At 40.0% G+C, this 23495-nt stretch overlaps 1 protein-coding gene across 6 annotated transcripts in view; it reads right to left on the bottom strand.

Moving 5' to 3' along the window:
• Positions 1–23495, bottom strand: part of LOC138647928 (uncharacterized) — a 223022-nt gene that overhangs the window by 25936 nt on the left and 173591 nt on the right. For 2 of the 6 annotated variants that reach the window (XM_069737300.1, XM_069737301.1), the window contains exons 8-11: positions 10713–10856; positions 9624–9689; positions 6814–7095; positions 514–828 (exon numbers count right to left, since the gene is read on the bottom strand). In XM_069737300.1, coding sequence (XP_069593401.1) covers positions 514–828; positions 6814–7095; positions 9624–9689; positions 10713–10856 — 807 coding nt within the window. The remainder of the gene's footprint in view (positions 1–513; positions 829–6813; positions 7096–9623; positions 9690–10712; positions 10857–23495) is intronic. The other 4 variants (XM_069737304.1, XM_069737302.1, XM_069737303.1 and 1 more) reach the window with 4 other exon arrangements.

Here is a 23495-nt window from a genome sequence, read left to right as displayed (position 1 = left end):
TTGAAATACTTACCTCTCCCTGCTCCACTGCCGTGACGTGGTCCAGATTTCCTGGGCCCACTAATTACTTGAACCAGCCCTACCCCACACAACTTTAGCCAAATGACCCTCAATTTCAAATGCCTTCCAATTATTATAAGGTAAATTACGCTTGACAAGCTTCATTAAGAAGAATGGATGGTTTTTACATTAAAATGGGCACTCTAGGTGTTTTCCTGGCCCCCACTCACTGCCGACTATGCTGCCCCATTGACTTGCATTGGGTTTCGTGTTTCGGTCGATCCCGACTTTACGTCATAATCGGCCGATTTCACTCGACCCGACTTTTGAGATAGTCGGGTTTCGCGAAACCCGGCTCGACTCTAAAAAGGTCAAGGTCGCTCAACTCTACTAGAGCATACACACTTCTGCTCCTTTAAAGATGGGACTCCACAGAGAAGCATTTTCAGACCAACCCTCTCAGTGATCAGCAAGAGGGACCTTAATAATTTTTTTAATTAAAAATGTACTTACATGTGAAAGTGTTTGGTCAGATTCCACACATGCATTATCTTTTATTTTTTCATTTGATGATGAAGAACTTTGGCTTATTTGTCCAGACAAGCATGCTTGCACAACACTCTGATGTTTATATAGACGCGATTTTTGAGAAGGAAACTCAGAATATAAATCATCATCCTCATCCTGCAGAATGTCGGCTGGTGTCTGGTTTTCACTACTGATACTTTCTAAACAGTCATTCCGTCCGGTGGCTTCAAGCGTTTGGAATAAACTAAATTCCTCTGCATTTGATGTGTCATCATGTTCTTCATTCTGATACGTTAGAGACTATAAATAAAGAAGTCAAAATTTAACCAAAAATCTAAAACTCAAAATTGACATAGCATTGAATACTGAGATGTGAGTTTTTAAAATGTCTTCAATATAGGCTCAAGCTGTTCAACACCTCCTTCACAGTGAGTTCTATGGCTGCATTTCATTTTTTTTTTAGTAATTTTGTGCTTTTTTCACATGTATTTATTCATGTAATTTTTTGGGCTGCAGGAAACATATGAAAACTGCACCAGCTAGAGAATGCTATGTTTGATAAAAAATAAATAACCAAACAAGAACTTAAAAAGGCGAGAAAAGGGTGGAAATTCTGCCACTAGAATTAATCTCCAGAGTCCCTTGTGTTTTCCCTCCTTCACTACTTTGGTGAAGAGCAGTATTAATAAAATAACAATGCATGTCGCAGCTGAATTTAGATTCTATGGAGTTACAAAGGTTGAAAAAAGACTTAGGCCATGTTCACACGTTGCGTCGGGTCCCCGTGGGTTTTCCCGCAGCGGATTTGATAAATCTGCAGGGCAAACCCGCTGCGGTTATCCCTGCAGATTTATCACGTTTTGTCCTGCGGGTTCCGCTGCGGGATTTTACTCATACTATTGATGCTGCATATGCAGCAATATGCAGCATCAATAGTAATGTTAAAAATAAAAAAATAATGATATACTCACCCTCTAACGTCTCGATCTCCTCGGCGCTGCAGGCGGCGGTCCGGTTCCAAAGATGCTGTGCGAGAAGGACATTCGTGACGTCACGGTCATGTGACCGCGACATCACCGCAGGCCCTGCTCGCACAGCAACCTGAGACCGGACGGCCGCGTTCAGCGCTGAGAGGTGAGTATAACTTTATTTTTTATTTTAATTCTTTTTTTAACCACAAATATGGTTCCCGGGGCACATGGAAACACGAGAAGTAATGGAATAAAACTGAAAGGGAGAAGATGCAGATTAGATATTGGGAAAAACTTTTTGACAGTGAGGGTGATCGATGAGTGGAACAGGCTGCCACGAGAGGTGGCGAGTTCTCCTTCAATGGAAGTCTTCAAACAGAGGCTGGACAGACATCTGTCTGAGATGGTTCAGTAAATCCGGCATTGAGCCGGGGGTTGGACACGATGACCCTGAAGGTCCCTTCGAACATTCTATGATGCTATGAATGCTTTTCTAACATTGTGGGTTATAAATAATGTAGCAAAACAGAATGTGGAGAAAGGTTAAGCTTGATGAACTTAAGGCTATGTGCACACGTTGCGGTTTTTACCGCGGCGATTTTGATGCTGCGGGTCCGCAGCAGTTTCCATTGCATTTACAGTAACCTGTAAACCTTATGGAAACCGCAAACCGCTGTGCACATGCTGCGGGAAAAACCGCGCAGAAACGCAGCGGTTTATAACCCGCAGCATGTCACTTCTTTGTGCAGAATCGCAGCGATTCTGCACCCATAGAAATGCATTGATCCGCTTACTTCCCGCATGGGGCTGTGCCCACCATGCGGGAAGTAAGCGGATAATGTGCGGGTTATACCCGGGGTGGAGACAGTAATTTCTGAAAGCAGTGATCCAGGCTTAACCAGTTCATGACTGGGCTGTTCTTCCCTCTTTCCGACCAGGCTAGATTATAGGGTTTTACTATACATAAGCTTTTAAGGGCTCTAAAAAAATTCAAATAGTTTTTGCCCCTTTTTTCAACATACATGAGTCTTAAGATTCATGTAATTTCTATATTTTTTTTTTATTACCTGACATCAGGAGAAAATGTATAGAAAAATAGGAAATACATGTCTATTATTCACTTTTTTAAATGTATTTTCTTTTATGACCAGAAAGGACTGCAAAAACATTTCAAAGTGTTTCCTTTTCCATAGAAATTATTTTTATATATTGAAAATATTTTTTTTTTCAATGAGGGAAGGATCAGAAACAGTGATTCAGACTGGCAGTGTCGCTTTCTTCTAGTTTTGTTTTATTTCTTCCTGTTTAGTTTTCATTTTAGTTTTGCTTTTTTTAATTTATTTTACACACTGTGCCCTGCATAATGTCTTTAAAAGACATTTGGGGGGATTTTAACATACAGTGCCTTGTGAAAGTATTCGGCTCCTTGGATTAGGAAGCAGTAGCCGTTACGGAGTTTCCTCCTCCAGACCCACTAAACATGTGATTGCTTTGTATAGGGAGGGAACGGGACCTGTTGGGTCCTTGGAGACCCAGACAATTTGCTATTCAGAAAGGGTCTCAAATTCCACTGGAACTGGTGCTAATATACCAGCCCCATTTACAGGGGAAATCTGCAATAAAAATAATGTATTGATACAGTGCCTTGCGAAAGTATTCGGCTCCCTGGAACTTTTCAACCTTTTCCCATATATCATGCTTCAAACATAAAGATACCAAATGTAAATTTTTGGTGAAGAATTAGCAACAAGTGGAACACAATTGTGAAGTTGAACAAAATTTATTGGTTATTTTAAATTTTTGTGGAAATTCAAAAACTGAAAAGTGGGGCGTGCAATATTATTCGGTCCTTTTAACTTAATACTTTGTTGCGCCACCTTTTGTTGCTTTTACAGCTGCAAGTCGCTTGGGGTATGTCTCTATCAGTTTTGTACATCAAGAGACTGTAATTCTTGCCCATTCTTCCTTGGGAAACAGCTTGAGCTCAGTGAAGTTTGATGGAGATCGTTTGTGAACAGCAGTTTTCAGCTCTTTCCACAGATTCTCGATTGGATTGAGGTCTGGACTTTGACTTGGCCATTCTAACACTTGGATATGTTTATTTGTGAACCATTCCATTGTAGATTTTGCTTTATGTTTGGGATCATTGTCTTGTTGGAAGACAAATCTCCGTCCCAGTCTCAGGTCTTTTGCAGACTCCAACAGGTTTTCTTCAAGAATGGTCCTGTATTTGGCTCCATCCATCTTCCCATCAATTTTAACCATCTTCCCTGTCACTGCTGAAAAAAAGCAGGCCCAAACCATTATGCTGCCACCACCATGTTTGACAGTGGGGATGGTGAATTCAGGGTGATGAGCTGTGTTGTCTTTACCCCAAACATATCGTTTGGCATTGTTGCCAAAAAGTTAGATTTTGGTTTTATCTGACCAGAGCACCAGTTTCATCTGACCAGAGCACCTTCTTAAACATGTTTGGTGTGTCTCTCAGGTGGCTTGTTGCAAACTTTAAACAACACGTTTTATGGATATCTTTGAGAAATGGCTTTCTTCTTGCCACTTTTCCATAAAGGCCAGATTTGTGCAGTGGACGACTGATTGTTGTCCTATGGACAGACTGTCCCACCTCAGCTGTAGATCTCAGCAGTTCATCCAGAGTGATCATGGGCCTCTTGGCTGCATCTCTGATCAGTCTTTTCCTTGTTTGAGATGAAAGTTTAGAGGGACGGCCGGGTCTTGGTAGATTTGCAGTGGTATGATACTCCTTCCATTTCAATATGATCGCTTGCACAGTGCTCCTTGGGATGTTTAAAGTTTTGGAAATCATTTTGCATCAAAATCCAGCTTTAAACATCTCCACAACAGTATCACGGACCTGCCTGTTGTGTTCCCTGGTCTTCATGATGCTCTCTGTGCTTCAAACAGAGCCCTGAGACTATCAGAGAGCAGGTGCATTTATACAGAGCCTTGATTACACACAGGTGGATTATATTTATATTTAGAACATCAATCCAGAGTAAATGTTTTGAGTTCCATATTTCAATCAGATTTTTCCCTTCTATGCTCTACTATAATTCCAATGACGCATCAGCACAGTATCACAAGGGCATGTAGAACCACTATTATCTCTAATGAAAGGACAGTATAATTATTCGCTCCTCCGTATTTAGCCAAATATGATGAAAGATTATTGGAATACAGTCAGAGAAGTTGGCTCATCATCTCCATTATAATTTTTGTGAAAGAAGCTGTGCAATCATCATCAGTAACTGTGATGAAAGATTATGTCCTCCCATGGGCAACTTGGGTGGTTCAGTCCACAGAGTCATCATATATGACATTTTGGTGACCCTTTTCAGAGAACATAAAGACATATAATTCCAAATTGTCACTATAAGATCGAGTAACCCAACTAAAGGGAAGTTAATGAATTTTCAGATATAATAAACAATTAAATAATTATCTATTTATCTTAGGGGGACCAGAGGGTCTTTGCTTGATACCCAAAACTTAGAGATGAGTAAATTAACAAAAATGGCACTTTTTGTTACAATAAAGCGTTGCTTAACCCCTTAACGACCGCCGATAACCCTTTAAACGGTGGCAGTTAAGGGTACTTAAAAAGTGAATAGCACCCCCCAGAGTCGAATTTTCTCTGGGGTCTCGGTTGCCGGGGGTAGCCGAGACCCCAGAGAACATGATTTGGTTTTTTTTTACCAACCCCCGAGTTGCGATCGCCGGTAATTAAACGTTTACCGGTGATCGCAAAAAAAAAACAAAAAAAAAACGCGATTTCCTTTTTAATTTCCGTTTACCGGCGGTTGCAAAAAAAAAAGCGATGTGTAATTCTCTGTCCTCTGATGTGATCGCACATCAGAGGACAGAGAAATAGGGGGATTCGGGGACCCTATTATACTTACCGGTGTCCCTGGATCCTCCTGCGTCCTCTCCTGCCCGCCGTCGTCTTCATGGGGAAAAAAAATGGAGGGCGCATGTGCAGTGCGCCCGCCATCTGTCGCCATCTGCCGGCCAGCAGGAGAGAGCAGTTGCGGCTAAAATTAGGGTTAGGGCTAAATTTAGGGTTAGGGTTGGGGCTAAATTTAGGGTTAGGGTAAGGGTTGGGGCTAAATTTAGGGTTAGGGTTGGGGCTAAATTTAGGGCTAGGGTTGGGGCTAAATTTAGGGTTAGGGTTGGGGCTAAATTTAGGGTTAGGGTTGGGGCTAAATTTAGGGTTAGGGTTGGGGCTAAATTTAGGGTTACATAGTTACATAGTTATTAAGGTTGAAGGAAGACTATAAGTCCATCTAGTTCAATCCATAGCCTAACCTAACATGCCCTAACATGTTGATCCAGAGGGAGGCAAAAAAAACCAAAATGGTGTCACGTGTGGGGGGTTTCCACTGTTTAGGCACATCAGGGGCTCTCTAAACGTGACATGGCATCCAATCTCAATTCCAGCCAATTCTGCATTGAAAAAGTCAAACGGCGCTCCTTCACTTCTAAGTTCTGCGGTGCGCCCAAACAGTGGTTTACCCCCACATATTGGGTATCGGCGTATTCAGGAGAAATTGCACAACAAAATTTATGGTTTAATTTCTGTTTTTACACTTGTGAAAATAAACAAAATGGTTCTGAAGTAAAATGTTTGCAAAAAAAAAAGTTAAATGTTCATTTTTTCCTTCCACATTGTTTCAGTTCCTGTGAAGCACGTAAAGGGTTAATAAACTTCTTGAATGTGGTTTTGAGAACCTTGAAGTGTACAGTTTTTAGAATGGTGTCACACTTTGTTATTTTCTCTCATACAGACCCCTCAAAATGACTTCAAATGTGATGTGGTCCCTAAAAAAAATGGTGTTGTAAAAATGAGAAATTGCTGGTCAACTTTTAACCCTAACAAAAAAAAATGTTGTTTCCAAAATTGTGCTGATGTAAAGTAGACATGTGGGAAATGTTATTTATTAACTATTTTTCGTGACATATCTCTCTGATTTATGGGCATAAAAATACAAAGTTTGAAAATTGCAAAATTTTAAATTTTTTTTGCCATATTTCCGTTTTTTTCATAAATAATCGCAAGTAATATCGAAGAAATGTTACCACTAACATGAAGTGTCACGAAAAAACAATCTCAGAATCAGCGGGATCCATTAAAGTGTTCCAGAGTTATAACCTCATAAAGTGACAGTGGTCAGAATTGCAAAAATTGGCCTGGTCATTAAGTACCGAATTGGCTCTGTCACTAAGGGGTTAAAGCTGCAACCATTGCCGCAATGTTTGCTAAGATTAATGGATGTCTTCACATTTTAAAAGTACTTACATCGGCTCGATTAACCTTGGCTGAAATAAAGTTCTTTTGCTCATGACGTTCATCAAGGTCTTCCTCTTGCGTTTGTGAAAACTTGTGTGACGTTAGTAAATGTTGACTGGGGCATTTATCCTTCTTAGTCTGCTCAGTACCTGGGTCACTCCGCCTTTCACTTCTAAGATATGGGACATTTTGTCCTGTTTCAGGTGTCGGGGTAGACATTTGATCCTCTATGTAATCATTGTCATCTTCTGGTTCTTCTGCTTCATTTATTACTACATTCATTACTTCATTCTATCAAATATAACGATGTTAATAAAAAGGAAAACACTCTTAAAGGGGTTGTCCAGAGCTATTTTATAGTTTTCTTATGGACCTAAGAACTTACACACTGGTAGTTGCTAACTATCTGCCTGTTGTCAGCACACCACAATACTGGGTGGAACTAGTGTATGGGAATTTTTTTGATAAACCATATACCAACAGAAATTAAACTACCCGAAAAATCAATAATAAAAAAAATCATATTTATTAAGTAAAGTATAAAATCAATTTAAAAAACAAATTTAAAGGAGATTGTTTTACCAGAGACAGAAGTGGTAATCAATCATACATACATTACGTAATTACTAGTGATGAGCGAGTATGCTCATTACTCGAGTTTCTCCACTGAGATACTCGGAGACCACCCGAGCATGCTCGGAGAAACTCGAGTAACGAGCATACTCGCTCATCACTAGTAATTACATGATTTCACAGCTCACGATATTAGTTTACATATAATTAAAGCAAAGAGGTGCAAAAATCTATGTCAAAACCATGTACCAAAAAAGAATGAAACAAGATCAGGCAAATGTCAGGTGCTGCAGCTCCATCTAGTGGTTATTTGTGATAATGTCATCACATACAAAAATCTCTACTTTGCTTCCAACATCCAGACAACTGACAGTTGGTGCGCCGTATTTACTGAGTAATAAATACATGGGGAGGTATACGTTAACTATAAATAATCTGTTTAATATCAGATTAAAACATCAATGAATATTGTGCACCTGTCAGTCAATGGCCTGTATAATGGAGAGACACAGAGCAAAAATTATATAAATAAATAAGGTCATTGCCTATTAATGGGATATTGTGCAACCTGGATGGACATATATTAATAAGTGCAGCGCATTCATGGAATAGTGAAGCAATAAATAATATAAAGTGCAGCCAGTGCTGTAAGGAGTATTCCATGAATTTATGGCAGCTGATACCGTTTAAATAAAGTGCTGTATGGACTGTTGCCTGAAGGGTAAGCATCTGATACAATTCAAACGAAATAAAATGGAAGCAGCGGACAAAGAATACTAAATCAAATGGACAAAAAATTATTATAATAAAAAATAAACAATAACGTGTGTTACTGTCCAAGTGAGAAAATATATAAATATATCCAATCTTTAGAAAGGCCCACTACTTAAAGAATGAATGGCATACCATTCGGTAATAAAAAACAAAAAAAGGCCCTATGTATGGAAGTAAACACGTAAATGAATAAGAAATGATAACCAAATTGTAAAGCCAAAAATAATAATAAAAAACAAGTGTGATATAGTAAAGTGCCTTTATTATAAAAATATATACTGGGCAAAAGATGGCAACAGCACAGTACTAGCATTGTCTGCAAATTTGATCAGTTTACCTTCAGTTCCCTTATCTAGATCATTTATAAAAATGTTGAACAACACTCGAGCCAGGACAGAGCCTTGTGGTACCCCACTTGAAACACTTTTCCAACAGGATGTGCAACCATTTGCTACCACTTTTTGAGTACGACCACTAAGCCATTTATGTCAATCCCATACTTCGTCATTTTTTCAATAAGGATACTATGAGATACTTTATCAAATGCTTTGCTGAAGTCAAGATATATTATATCTATCACATTACCCTAATCCACCCAGTCAGTGATTCCATAACAGAAGGAAATTAAATTAGTCTGGCATGACTACAAACCCATGGTGGTTCTGGTTAAATAATGTATTCTTTTCCAAGTACTTACATACATGTTGCTTAATAATTTGTTCAAAGATCTTTCCTGGTATAGAAGTAAGGCTCACTGGCCTATAATTTCATGGCTTCATCTTCTTAGAAATATTGGCTGGACACAGAGATCTCCCTGAAAATCTGCCTCCATAGCTTATTTTAACTGAAAGGGGTATTAACAATGTGAGACATGTAATGACTGACACTCTGCTCTCCTGTTCTACATGTCTCATGCTGGTAACTTCCCTATTCATATAAAATAAACTTAGGAGGCAGATTCTGTGTCTGGCCCATAGATCTTAACAGCTCATTTGCATATTAAGAAAAATGTGGATTTTTCTGCAACAAGACATCTGATAGTAGATATCAAGATACCATTCCATTCAGCTTCCTATGACCTGTATGCCCATAAACAGTAGATGGCTTAGCGGGTTTAACCTACTGTCAGATTCCCTTTAAAAAAAATTTGTTGTGTTGTGTCTGTGGAATAATATCACAATCTGAATATTAGAAGATTACATATGTGTGAAATGTTGAACTCTGAAGTTAGCCCTTATCAGACTCATCTATAGAATCACATATGCAGATTTTATGGCACTTCTTGACACAGTTTTTGTGGCCAAATATGGGTGTGGATACAAAAAAGAGAAGTATCAGTCATTTATACTTTCTCTTTGATTTAGATTCCTATTTGGTTACGGCTTCCAATACCTGCCACAAAAAAGTAAGTGTGGCTCCCGATAAACAGTCTGAATTACAATAGTTAATAAAATATGTAAAGCGAGGCTTACTTGAACTGGTCGACTCCAATAAAATAATTTCATTAACAATGTCAAGATGCACAGGATTACACCTCCCTAAAAATAAGAAAGAAACAAACAAAAAGCATTTTTTATTATTGTTCTCACTGTTTCTTTTCTTTGAGGATGTTGTTGAAAGGGTCCATATATTTTTTCAAAATGTACTGTCGTCCATTGCACTATAATATACATATTCTAAAGCAGCGTTAACTGTCATATGGTAAATTACTGCAGATCTGTACCAAGGAATGCATCAGCATTAAATAGTCCAAGTTGGTGAAGTCCAGTGAGAAAGATATAGGCAAAAATGTATGGGATCAAATAACTAAAAATCAGCATGTGCATATGTATTCACCTCTTTTGCTATGAAGTCTCTAAACATTTCTGGTGCAAGCAATTTCTGGTACAAAATGTACACAGTTGTAGTCATGTTCTTTACATGAGCCGATTCAAACCCTAAAAAATCAGTGACATTCCAGGTTTTGAGGTAGCAAAACATGAAAAATGCCAAGGGGTTAATTACTTTTGTAAGCCACTGTATACGGATCCAAAGCACTGTCTTCTATATTGACGTCGGTTTTCTATCAGTCTTCCTACTTATTTTGTCTATCAGAGTACGAATCCCAATCTATCTGGTACAATCAACCATGTATCCAATTAGATTTTGTACAGCAAGCTCAACACAAATTGCCCCTGCTATAACAATCCCATCAGAAATGTACCCCTAGGCACCCATAAAAGACAGGTAGGGCACATGTGTGTATATAAGTTTAGTGCTTCTTCTTGCCAGCGATTCAGCCCTCGCTCACCTCCACCCTCTGTCAGTGGGGCAACAGATATTGGCAGATGCGGTAGATTATTTTGGCACTTGTAATTCCCATCTACCAGTTTAAAATAATTTACGTGACCATGGGAAAACTTATAGGACAAACCTCCCATAATAAGAGCTATCATTCTTTGGCTGCCACAATCCTTCATGTAACCTTAAGTACCGTAATTGGTGAAATTTGGTTACCAGTCATGGTCCTTCTTAATCTGAGAACATTTGCAAAATACTAAATATTAAATGTGATGTCGTACCACAACCAGAGTCCACAGCCAATCTTCTTTATCCTTGGGAATGGCAACATTTTCAAGAATAATTTTCAGTTTATCAGAATCCCAGTTTTCATTGTTAAGAAATTTGCTGATCTCCATTTTAATATCAATATCCATGATAGCTTTCTTTAGGAGGAAATTAAATATGGATAAAAATAGGAATTGCTGAATCAACAAATATATATCACATAAAAACAAAATGAATACTAAGAATTTAAACCAAATGACACATGCAAATGAATTCCACTACTTATTTTGGAATACTTTTCTTTTGAAAGATAGCTGAGTGATTTGGTCCTTGACTGGTTGGCATTGTAGAACAAAATTGTTTGTTGTTGTTTTTTTATTATGTTGTTCCTATACAGACCTATAGATTTATAAACTCTGTATAATATGTTCCGTTGATATATGTAGATATGCGTTCCTCAATGTATTACTCTCATCTTGGTAATTTAACATATAACGATCGTCTGTCCACTTTAGAATTACCTAAAGATCATTTCTCCTCATCTTTAGAATCATCTAAAGCTAATCTCCTCCATCACCAAATTAGCTCTTCTTAGTACTACGTCCAAGATCCTCTCAAACTCCAGAACTTTCCCCCTCAACTTATTAAGATATTACTTCACTCCAGTCTGCTCCAGATATAAGTATAATCTACCCTTGCCCCTTGGTTTAATCTCCCTTTTGGCATTATCGATTACTTTATTTAGCATTATATCTCTCCCCATCATCATATCTTCTCACCCAACTTCATCTTCTCCACAAGTCGCCACAGACAGACGAGGGCCCTTGTGCAAGAACAATATATGGGACTTTTGCAGTCTTATTGTTACATTAGTGTGGCAACTCACTCTGGATAATAGGTAAAGCTAAAAACTGCAACTCACCCTGCCGATTCCTATGTATGTTTCTGGTCATTGTCCAGCTGCGAGACCCATGAATTAGGATGCAAATCCAGCTTCCTGATACTGGGCACTACACTGCAACCCCAAATCTTTTGGTAGTGGTCAGCTTTTATTATGCCTTGTACACAGTGCCAGAGGCAGCAAAAAAAAAACATTTTTGAACCCCCACTATATTTGACTGTAGGTATTGTGTTCTTTTCCTACTTCATTTTTCAGTAAACAGTAGAATGATGTACTTTACCAAAAAGCTCTATCTTGGTCTCATCTGTCCACAAGACTCTTTCAAAGAAGAATTTTTATTTACTCACATTCATTATGGAAAACTGCAGTCTAGATTTTTTATGTCGCAATATCAGTAGTGGGGTCCTCTTGGATCTCCTGCCATAGTGTTTAGTTTCATTCAAATGTCAACAGATCGTTCTCGCTGACACTGATGTACTCTGAGCCTGCTGGATAGCTCAAAATTCTTTGGAACTTGAATGGGGATTCTTATCCACCATCCAAATTACCCTGTATTGCAACTTGCTTCAATTTTTCTCTGCTGTCTAGGGAGATTAGATACAGTGCCATGGGTAGTAAACTTCTTGATTATGTTGTTCTCCATGCTTATTGTGGCATACACAGACACACAATATATAGATTGAGTCAACTTCTCCCCTTTTTACTTAGTTTCAAGTGTGATTTTCATATTGCCCACGCCTGTTACTTGCCACAGGGGAGTTTGAATGAGCTTCACATGCTTGAAACAAAATTGTTTACCCACAATTTTGAATGGTGCCAACAATTTTGTCTGGCACATTTTTGGGGTTTTGTGTGATATTATGGTCATTTTGTTTTTTTCTCAATTTCATCATTCACTGTGGCCTACAAATGCTTTGAGTGACAAGCGGCGTGTACTTGGTTGTCAGCATTTTGATTGACAGGCCTGCTGCTCAATCTAATCTAGTCCTCATCTTGTTGCCAGACCTAGAATTTGTTGTAACTATTTGTGTGTGTTATCCCTTTTGCTCTTGACACACTCTAACCTCAGATAACTGACCCCAGCCTTGACCACTGACTATCCATTTGTTTTATCTCCTTATCTTGACATACTCTCCTGGCATTTGACCCTGAACTGCTACTTGACCACTCCTTTGTCTTACTCTTCAGTACTACAAGCCCTCCTGGTATCCGACATTGGGCCTCCTCACTATCCCGTCTCACTGCTTATCCATGAGTAGTGACTCAGAGTCACAATTATGTTGTACACTGTGGACAAAGGAACATCAAGATTTCTAGAGATGGACTTGTAACCTTGAGATTGTTGATATTTTTCAACAATTTTGGTTCTCAAGTCAAGACAAAGTGCATATAAAAATTCTTTAATGTGGTCAATCAATATTGAACAGTGGTAAATATTATGCCTGCCCAGTAGCTACATGTCTGATATGGTATATACCCTGCACTACTGAAGCATCTTTATATGCACTTTACACTTTATATAAATCTTTTTCTTTAGATGCACTTTATTTTTCGATACTATGGTAAAATAATTTGATCTACAAACCTCAAGAGTGTTTGGCATCCCTCACCTATATATAAATTTCTCAAAAAATCTAAGGGGGAATTGTTTCAGAATAATAATAAATTTGTACTTTCTGGCACACGTCACTGAATGACGATATAATACTCAAGTGTGAGTGCTATAATATTATTGGGGCAAAATCCAGCCTATATACGAGTACATAGGCATTTTAGCCAAATATATATGCTTGACTACTTTACTGTATTAAGACAGTTGAAAAAGAAAGACTGCTTTTTTCATCCTTAGCTACTAAAATATCTGTACAACTAGTCTGTCAGAACTGTCTCATAATAAATTGGTTTGCACATTATTTTGTTTTTCTCGGTCCAATTTTTTCCATCCATCTACAGTATGTTTATTGTTATACAGGGTGGGCCATGTATATGGATACACCTAAATAAAATGGGAATGGCTGGTGATATCAACTTCCTGTTTGTGGCACATTAGTGTATGGGAGGGGGAAAACTTTTCAAGATGGGTGGTGACAATGATGCCATTTTGGATCCAGCTTTATTTTTTCCAATGGTAAGAGGGTCATGTGACACATCAAACTTATTGAGAATTTCACAAGAAAAACAATGGTGTGCTTGGTTTTAACGTAACTTTACTCTTTCATGAGTTATTTACAAGTTTCTCTCTGTTTACAGCCATTGACATGTAGCAGAGGTTAACATGTGAGGAGCGGATAGAAATTGTGTTGATGTCTGGTGAACGCAGTACCCGGGTCATTACAGCAGATTTCAATGCAAGACACCCTACGCAAGAAAACTGTCACCATTCCCATGTTATTTAGGTGTATCCATGTAATGGCCCTCCCAAAAAAATTTGCCTCATCACTGAACATAATGTTCTCTGTAAACTGAGGGTCCTGTTCCAATTTTTGTTTTGCCAATTCTGCAAATTCAGTCCACCTCGACGGGCATGCCATGGTGATTTTGTTACCGCAATATATTAAGGTACTAGTACTATTATTTTTTCATATTCTGGGGTGCCGTTTACTATGGATCACATGCATCTATCATTGATGTGTGTACTTGTTATTTGTGACATGTCTGTCATTTACAATTTCTGGATGCTGTAAACATCTATTTTGTTCCTCTACTCTATCTGCCCTTTTCCCTTATTTGATACTAATAAAGATTTATAACTGGTTATTCCTAATGGGCTTCATAACTGTTGTTCTTTTTTTCTTGGCTGTTTTTTTCTGTTGTTGTTTGCACTTGGCCCGCATTACAGTCCATAAAATTATAAGTGGAACCACTTAAAATTACTTTATTTATGATTCTTGTTAGAGGGTTTCCTCCTATTCTTTTCCACTATAATATAATAATAATATTAACCTTTATTTTTATATAGCGCTAACATATTCCGCAGTGCTTTACAGATTACACACATTATCATCGGTGTTTGGGCTCACAATCTAAATTCCCTATCAGTATGTCTTTGGAATGTGGGAGGAAACCGGAGTACCCGGAGGAAACCCACGCAAACTCTTTGCAGATGTTGTCCTTTGTGGGGTTTGAACCCAGGACCCCAGCGCTGCAAGGCTGCTGTGCTAACCACTGCGCCACCGAATATGCTTGTTGATTTTATTTTTTGTTATTTCAGCCATAAATCATGCAGCTGAGGTGACGAAAACTAAATCTCTGAGCCTCCCAAAATACTCGGAGGCCACCCGAGCATGCTTGGGGAGACCCGAGCAACGAGTATACTCGCTCATCACTAATTACATACGATGACAATGCAGATGAAAAATCGTCATTTTGTTCTGCACATAGAACAGACAATTACCGTATATACTCGAGTATAAGCCGAGATTTTCAGCCCACTTTTTTGGGCTGAAAGTCCCCCTCTCGGCTTATACTCGAGTCATACCCAGGGGGTCGGCAGGTGAGGGGGAGCGGGGGTTGTCTAATTATACTCACCTGCTCCTGGCGTGGACCCTGCAGGTCCCTGGCTTCCCAGCGCCAGCAGCTTCCTCCTGTACTGAGAGGTCACATGGTACCGCTCATTACAGTAATGAATATGTGGCTCCACCTCCCATAGAGGTGGAGCCGCATACTCATTACTGTAATGAGCGGTAACGGTGATCGCTCACTACAGGAAGAAGCTGCAGCGCCGGGGAAGCAGGTGAGTATAATGGGGAGGGGAGCGCACCGCTGCGCGATAGTCATCTGCTTCTCGTTCCGGCGCCGCTCCATCTTCAGCAGTGACGCTCAGGTCAGAGAGCGCGGTGACGTGGTCAGTGCGCGCCCTCAGCCTGAACGTCAGTGCTGAAGACGGAGCGGTGCCGGAACAAGGAGCAGGTGAATATTGAAAGTGCCGGGGGCCCGAGCGACGGAGAGGTGACTATGTGATTTTTTTTTTATCACAGCAAATGGGGCAAGTGTCTGTATGGAGCATCTATGGGTCCATAACGTTTGTGCAGCACTATATGGGGCACTATATGGGGGCATAACGTTTGTGCAGCACTGTATGGGGCCATAACGTTTGTGCAGCACTATATGGGGCCATAACGTTTGTGCAGCACTATATGGGGCAAGTGTCTATATGGGGCCATAACGTTTGTGCAGCATTGTATGGGGCCATAACGTTTGTGCAGCACTGTATGGGCCCATAAGGTTTGTGCAGCACTGTATGGGCCCATAAAGTTTGTGCAGCACTATATGGGTCCATAACGTTTGTGCAGCACTATATGGGGCAAGTGTCTGTATGGGGCCATAACGTTTGTGCAGCACTACATGGGGCAAGTGTCTGTATAGGGCCATAACGTTTGTGCAGCACTATATGGGGTAAGTGTCTATATGGGGCCATAAAGTTTGTGCAGTACTATATGGGGCAAGTGTCTGTATGGGGCCATAATCAACGTTTGTGCAGCACTATATGGGGCAGACATCTTTATGGAGCATCTTATGGGGCCATAATCAGCATTTGTGCAGCATTATATTGGGCAAATATGTCTATGGAGCATCTTATGGGGCCATTATTAACCTTTATGCAGGATTATATGGGGCATATTTTGTATGGAGCATCTTATGGGGCCCATCATGAACTGTATGGAGCATTATATGGGGCTCCTGATTTAATAAGGATATTCAAAAACACTTAACCTACTGATGTCTCAATTAATTTTACTTTTATTGGTATCTATTTTTACTTTTGACATTTACCGTTAGCTGCTGCATTTTCCACCCTAGGCTTATACTGAAGTCATTAAGTTTTCCCAGTTTTTTGTGGCAAAATTAGGGGGGTCGGCTTATACTCGGGTTAGCTTATACTCGAGTATATACGGTATGTATACACTTGTGTGAACCCAGCCTAATCAGGATTACAAGGAGAGGAGACTGTAATCACTGTACACTGTGAACAGTGCTGTGCTGGACTGGATCGAGCCAGACTGTTAAACCACCACTCCAGCATCTTTTTTGTTTGTATGGAGTGGTATCACTAATGTCTGCTACTAGGATGTGGTAAAATATTCCCCAGCTGCCGTCTTCAACTCAACCCGGAGAAGCTCCTGTCCTGATCTTCTGACCAGAAGTCAGAGGGAACGGTGATAAGCTCTTAATCCCTACACGGCATCCGCGGTACAGATAAAGCACCACGGGAGGTGCGCTTCTGCAGACAGTCGTACATGAACAGAGTATTAGAGTAGATCAGCGGTCAGAGCAGTCCCATACTGGGACAAGGCAAAAAAGTGAAAAAAAAAAAATGTGTAAAATTGTAAAAATATATATTTTTTAAATCACAAAATAAAGATAAAAAAAATGAAAAATAGTATACAAATAAATACATATATTTCTGTAAAAACAAAAATGAAGTACACATATTTGGCATCGTTGTATCCGAAACGACCCGATATACAGTACAGACCAAAAGTTTGGACACACCTTCTCATTTAAAGATTTTTCTGTATTTTCATGACTATGAAAATTGTACATTCACACTGAAGGCATCAAATCTATGAATTAACACATGTGGAAATATATACTTAACAAAAAAGTGTGAAACAACTGAAATTATGTCTTATATACTAGGTTCTTCAAAGTAGCCATCTTTTGCTTTGATGACGGCTTTGCACATTCTTGGCATTCTCTTGATGAGTTTCAAGAGGTAGTTACCGGGAATGGTCTTCCAACAATCTTGAAGAAGTTCCCTTTTGGAGTTGGCCCTTTTGCCTTCACTCTGCAGTCCAGCTCACCCCAAACCATCTTGATTGGGTTCAGGTCTGGTAACTGTGGAGGCCAGATCATCTGGTGTAACACCACATCACTCTCCTTCTTGGTCAAATAGCCCTTAAACAGCCTGGAGGTGTGTTTGGGGTCATTGTCCTGTTGAAAAATAAACGATGGTCCAACTAAACGCAAACCGGATGGAATAGCATGCCGCTGCAAGATACTTTGGTAGCCATGCTGGTTCAGTATGCCTTAAATTTTGAATAAATCCCCAACAGTGTCACCAGCAAAGCACCCGCACACCACCACACCTCCTCCTCCATGTTTCATGGTGGGAACCAGGCATGTAGAGTCCATCCGTTTACCATTTCTGCGTCGCACAAAGACACGGTGGTTGGAACCAAAGATCCCAAATTTGGACTCATCAGACCAAAGCACAAATTTCCACTGGTCTAATGTCCATTCCTTGTGTTCTTTAGCCCAAACAAGTCTCTTCTGCTTGTTGCCTGTCCTTAGCAGTGGTTTCCTAGCAGCTATTTTACCAAGAATGCCTGATGCACAAAGTCTCCTCTTAACAGTTGTTGTAGAGATGTGTCTGCTGCTAGAACTCTGTGGCATTGACCTGGTCTTTAATCTGAGCTGCTGTTAACCTGCGATTTCTGAGGCTGGTGACTCGGATAAACTTATCCTCAGAAGCAGAGGTGACTCTTGGTCTTCCTTTCCTGGGGCTGTCCTCATGTGATCCAGTTTCTTTGTAGCGCTTGATGGTTTTTGCCACTACACTTGGGGACACTTTCAAAGTTTTCCCAATTTTTCGGACTGACTGACCTTCATTTCTTAAAGTAATGATGGCCACTCGTTTTTCTTTAGTTAGCTGCTTTTTTCTTGCCATAATACAAATTCCAGCAGTCTTTTCAGTAGGACTATCAGCTGTGTATCCACCAGACTTCTGCACAACACAACTGATGGTCCCAACCACATTTATAAGGCAAGAAATTCCACTTATTAAACCTGACAAGGCGCACCTGTGAAGTGAAAACCATTCCCGGTGACTACCTCTTGAAGCTCATCAAGAGAATGCCAAGAATGTGCAAAGCAGTCATCAAAGCAAAAGATGGCTACTTTGAAGAACCTAGAATATAAGACATAATTTCATTTGTTTCACACTTTTTTGTTAAGTATATAATTCCACATGTGTTAATCTATAGTTTTGATGCCTTCAGTATGAAGACATAGTCATGAAAATACAAAAAAATCTTTAAATGAGGTGTGTCCAAACTTTTAGTCTGAACTGTACAAAACTATCACAATAGTTAACCCCTTCATTGAACAGAGTAAAAAAAAAAAAAACATGGGAAAAAAACTATGCTTCATCAGAGCGCTGAAAAAAGTGGAATAAAGAGTGATCAAAAGGTCGAATGCAAATAAATATGATATACCGTAGCTAAAACGTCATCTTGTCCTACAAAAAACAAGCCTCCATACAGCACAAACACTGAAAATAAAAGCTTTTTATTATATAAAATTGTTATTATTGTGTAAAAGAGTCAAAAACATAAACAAATTCTATAAATGTGGCATTGCGGCAACAGTACTGACCCAAAAAATAAAGCTGCCTTATCACTTTTACCACACTGTGAATGATATAAGAAAAACAAAAATAAAAAAACAATTCCTGAATTGCTTTTTTTGGTCATTCTGCCTCCCAAAAAACTGGAATACAAAGAGATGAAAAATAAATGATGTGCCTGAAAATGGTACCAATAAAATGTCATCTTGTCACGCAAAAAAAAATCCCTCACATGACTCTGTCAGCAGAAATATAGAACAATTATAGCTCTCAAAATATTGAAATGCAAAAACTTTGTTTTGCAAAAAAAAAGGGTTTCTAGTGTGTGATAACAGCCAAACATAATCTGGTGCTTCTGTAATCGCACTAACCAGAAGAATAAAGTCGTCTAATCACTTATACCGCACGAGTACGGTGTAAAAAAATAAATAAAACCAATTCTTCATCTGCTGTTGATTTTTTCATTCTGCCTCTCAAAGATCGTAGTAAGGCTCAGCACACATTTATCCTGCCCACCACGCTGAGTGTTAACACTTGTAATTCTCTGAAATACCCACAGTGGAAGATTCCCTATAATGAGACTGATGCAGGCATTGTGGACACTGTCTGGCCGATGATATGACGGTGTCTGTCCTTTTAAACATGCATAAAAACGTGGTCAGCCACAGTTTGGTGCACTTTTGAAAAGGACACCGTGGAACAGAGGCCAGACGGAGTTCAGGGTACCTCTGCTGCCTCATTATAGTGAATGGATCCCTCAGGGGTTTCATCTGACTCATGTCATTCAGAGATTTAGATGGAAACCTCGATGTAAGTGCACAGCGTAGAGTGCAGGATAAATGTGATAATTTGCGTAATAAATTGTATTGTTCATTTTCTCCTATTATCTCTTTTGAAAATTGAAAAACTTGGGGTCAAAGTAGCATTTTTGTGGAAAAAATTGTGATATTCCATTGACTCAGCGTAATGTTATACAATTTTGTTAATCGCCTGATTTGTTAAAAATGCTCACTACACCCCTAGATGAATTCCTCAATAGCTGTAGTTTAAAAAAATGGGAAAACTACTGGGGAGTTTCCTCAGTTTTGGTAGGTCACTGGCTCTTTAAATGTAACATGGCATCCGCAATCTATTCCGGCCAAATTTGTGCGCCTTCCTTTCCAAGCCCTGCCGTGCGCCTAATCATTAGTTTTCCATCACATATTGGGTATTGCACAACAAACTGTACAGCCCATTTTACACTGTTACCCTTATAAAAATGAAAAATTTGGGGCTAAATCAACATTTGTGTGAAAATTGTATTTTTTTTATTTTCACAGCATTACCAAATTCTGCAGGTTGTAGGTGCTTACCACACATCTAAATAGAATCCTTAAGGGAGTTAGTTTTAAAAATGGGTCGCTTGCATGGGGTTTCCATTGTTTAGGCATCTCAGGGGCTCTGCAAATGCGACATGGTGTCCACTATCCATTCCAGCTCCGAAAGCCCAATGACACTCCTTCCCTTTGAAACCCTGCCGTGCGCCCAAATATTAGTTGTTCATCACATACCGGATACTGGTGCACTCAGAAGAAATTGCATAACAAATTATATGGTCCATTTTCTCCTTGTGAAGATTAAAAATTTGGCGCTGGAGGAACATTTTTGTGGTAAAAATAAAAATGTTTATTATTTTTCCTTCCCCGTTGCTTTAATTCCTGTGAAGCACTTGCATGATTAGCAAACTTCTTAAATGTTGTTCTGAGTACTTTGATGAGTGCAGATTTTAAAATTGTGTAACTTTTGGGTACTTTCTGTCACATAGGCTCCTCAAAGTAACTTCAAACATGATGTGGTCACTAAAAAATGGTTTAATAAATTTTGATGGAAGTATGAGAAATTATAGATAAAATTTTAACACTAGAAGTGTTAAAAAACAAAAAAAATTATGTTTAAAAAATGATGGTGATGGAAAGTAGACATGTGGCAAATGTTATTTATTAACTACCGTATATACTTGAGTATAAGTCCCCCTCTCGGCTTATACTCGAGTCATACCCGTGGGTCGGCAGGTGAGGGGGGCGTGGGCTGTCTAGTTATACTTACCTGCTCCGGCGCAGTCCCTGCTTCTCCCGGCGCTGCATCTTCTTCCTGTATTGAGCGGTCACATGATACCGCTCATTACAGTCATGAATATGCGGCTCCACCTCCCATAGAAGTGGAGCCGCATATTCATGACTGAAAATGATCAGTAACTATGACCGCTCAATACAGGAAGAAGATGCAGCGCCGGGAGAAGCAGGGACTGCAGGGACCGCGCCGGAGCAGGTAAGTATACAGAGAGCACTGCGCGATATTTACCTGCTCCTCGCTCCGGTGCGGCTCTGTCTCCAGTCTGGCAGTGACGCTCAGGTTAGAGGGCGTAGTCAGTGCGCGCCCTCTGCTGAGCGTCAGTGCTGGAGACGGAGCCGCACGAGGAGCAGGTAAACAATGAAAGCGCCGGCTTCCTGAGCGAAGAGAGGTGAGTATGTGATTTTTTTTTTTTTTATTGCAGCAGCATTACATATTGGACAGCTTTATATGGAGCATCTATGGGGCAATAATCAATGGTGCAGAGCATTGTATATGGCACAGCTTTCTATGGAGCATCTATGGGGCCACAATGAACATTGCAGAGCATTATATGTGGGGCACAGCTTTATGTGGAGCATCTATGGGGCATGTTGTGAGTTCTGTTTTTGGGCTCCCTCTGGTGGTTACTGATGGTACTGGGTGACTTGTGTTCTCTGCGGTCTCTGGTGTCCACCTGTTCCATCAGGTTATGGGAGTTTCCTATTTAACCTGGCCTTTTTGTCATTTCCTCGCCGGCTATCAATGTAATCAGCGTCTCTTTTTACCTCTGCTCCCTGCGTCTGTTATCTTCAGGACAAGCTAAGTTTTAATTTTCCTGTTCCACGTTTTGCTTTATTTTTGTCTTAGTCCAGCTTGCTGATATGTGATTCCTTGCTGCTGGTTGCTCTAGTGGGCTGAAATTACTCCTCATGTTCCATGAGTTGGCACATGAGTTCAAGTAATTTCAGGATGGTTTTTTTGAAGGGTTTTTCGCTGACCGCGCAGTTCACTTTTGTATCCTCTGCTATCTAGCTTTAGCGGGCCTCATTTTTGCTGATTCTATTTTCATAACTACGTATGTGCTTTCCTCTCATTTCACCGTTATTACATGTGGGGGGCTGCTATTTCTGTGGGGTGTTTCTCTGGAGGCAAGTGAGGTCTGTGTTTCTTCTAATAGGGGAAGTTAATCCTTCGGCTGGCGCGAGACGTCTAGGAATCATCGTAGGCACGTTCCCCGGCTACTGCTAGTTGTGTGTTTAGGTTCAGGATCGCGGTCAGCTCAGGTTCCATCACCCTAGAGCTTGTTTTGTTTTTGTGCTTGTCCTTTTGTGATCCCCTGCCATTGGGATCATGACAGTATAGCCGGCCAAAAAAAAAATTTTGGTCATCGTTTTGGCTGAAGTAGGAGGAAAAGTAGTCTGAGGAAGTTTTTTTTTTTTTTGTTTGTTTTCCCCTCCTCAGTGTTTGCTGCCTAGCCTTAATTGCAGCTTGGCTGTTTTTTTTCCTCCTCTTAATCTTTGAATGGCTCTGACCTCAGCTGTTTATCATGGACGTCCAGAGTTTGGCTTCCAGCCTGAATAATCTTGCTGCTAAGGTTCAAAATATACAAGATTTTGTTGTACATATGGCTATGTCTGAACCTAGAATTCCTATCCCAGAGTTTTTTTCTGGAGATAGATCTAGTTTTCTGAATTTTAGGAACAATTGCAAGTTGTTTCTTTCTTTGAAATCTCGCTCCTCTGGAGACCCTGCTCAGCAGGTCAAGATTGTTATATCTTTCCTGCAGGGTTACCCTCAGAATTGGGCATTTGCATTGGCACCAGGGGATCCTGCGTTGCTCAATGTGGATGCGTTTTTTCTGGCATTGGGTTTGCTCTATGAGGAACCTAACCTAGAGATTCAGGCTGAAAAAGCTTTATTGGCTCTCTCTCAGGGGCAAGATGAAGCAGAAATATATTGTCAGAAATTTCGGAAATGGTCGGTGCTTACTCAGTGGAATGAGTGCGCTCTGGCTGCAAAATTTAGAGATGGCCTTTCTGAGGCCATTAAAGATGTGATGGTGGGGTTCCCGGCGCCTACAGGTCTGAATGAGTCCATGACTATGGCTATTAAGATTGATCGGCGTTTACGGGAGCGCAAACCTGTGCACCATTTGGCGGTGTCTTCTGAACAGGCACCTGAGATAATGCAATGTGATAGAATTCAGTCCAGAAGTGAACGGCAAAATTATAGGCGGAAAAATGGATTGTGTTTTTATTGTGGTGATTCAGCTCATGTTATATCAGCATGCTCTAAACGCACAAAAAAGGTTGATAAGTCTGTTGCCATTGGTACTTTACAGTCTAAGTTCATTCTGTCTGTGACTCTGATTTGTTCATTATCATCCATTTCCGTCGATGCCTATGTGGATTCAGGCGCTGCCCTGAGTCTTATGGATTGGTCATTTGCCAATCGCTG

This window comes from Ranitomeya imitator, chromosome 8, assembly GCF_032444005.1.
Source record: "Ranitomeya imitator isolate aRanImi1 chromosome 8, aRanImi1.pri, whole genome shotgun sequence".
NCBI classification, from domain to species: Eukaryota; Metazoa; Chordata; class Amphibia; order Anura; family Dendrobatidae; genus Ranitomeya; species Ranitomeya imitator.
Note: the sequence above shows the minus strand (reverse complement) of the source record. Positions and strands in the feature narration are given on the sequence as shown.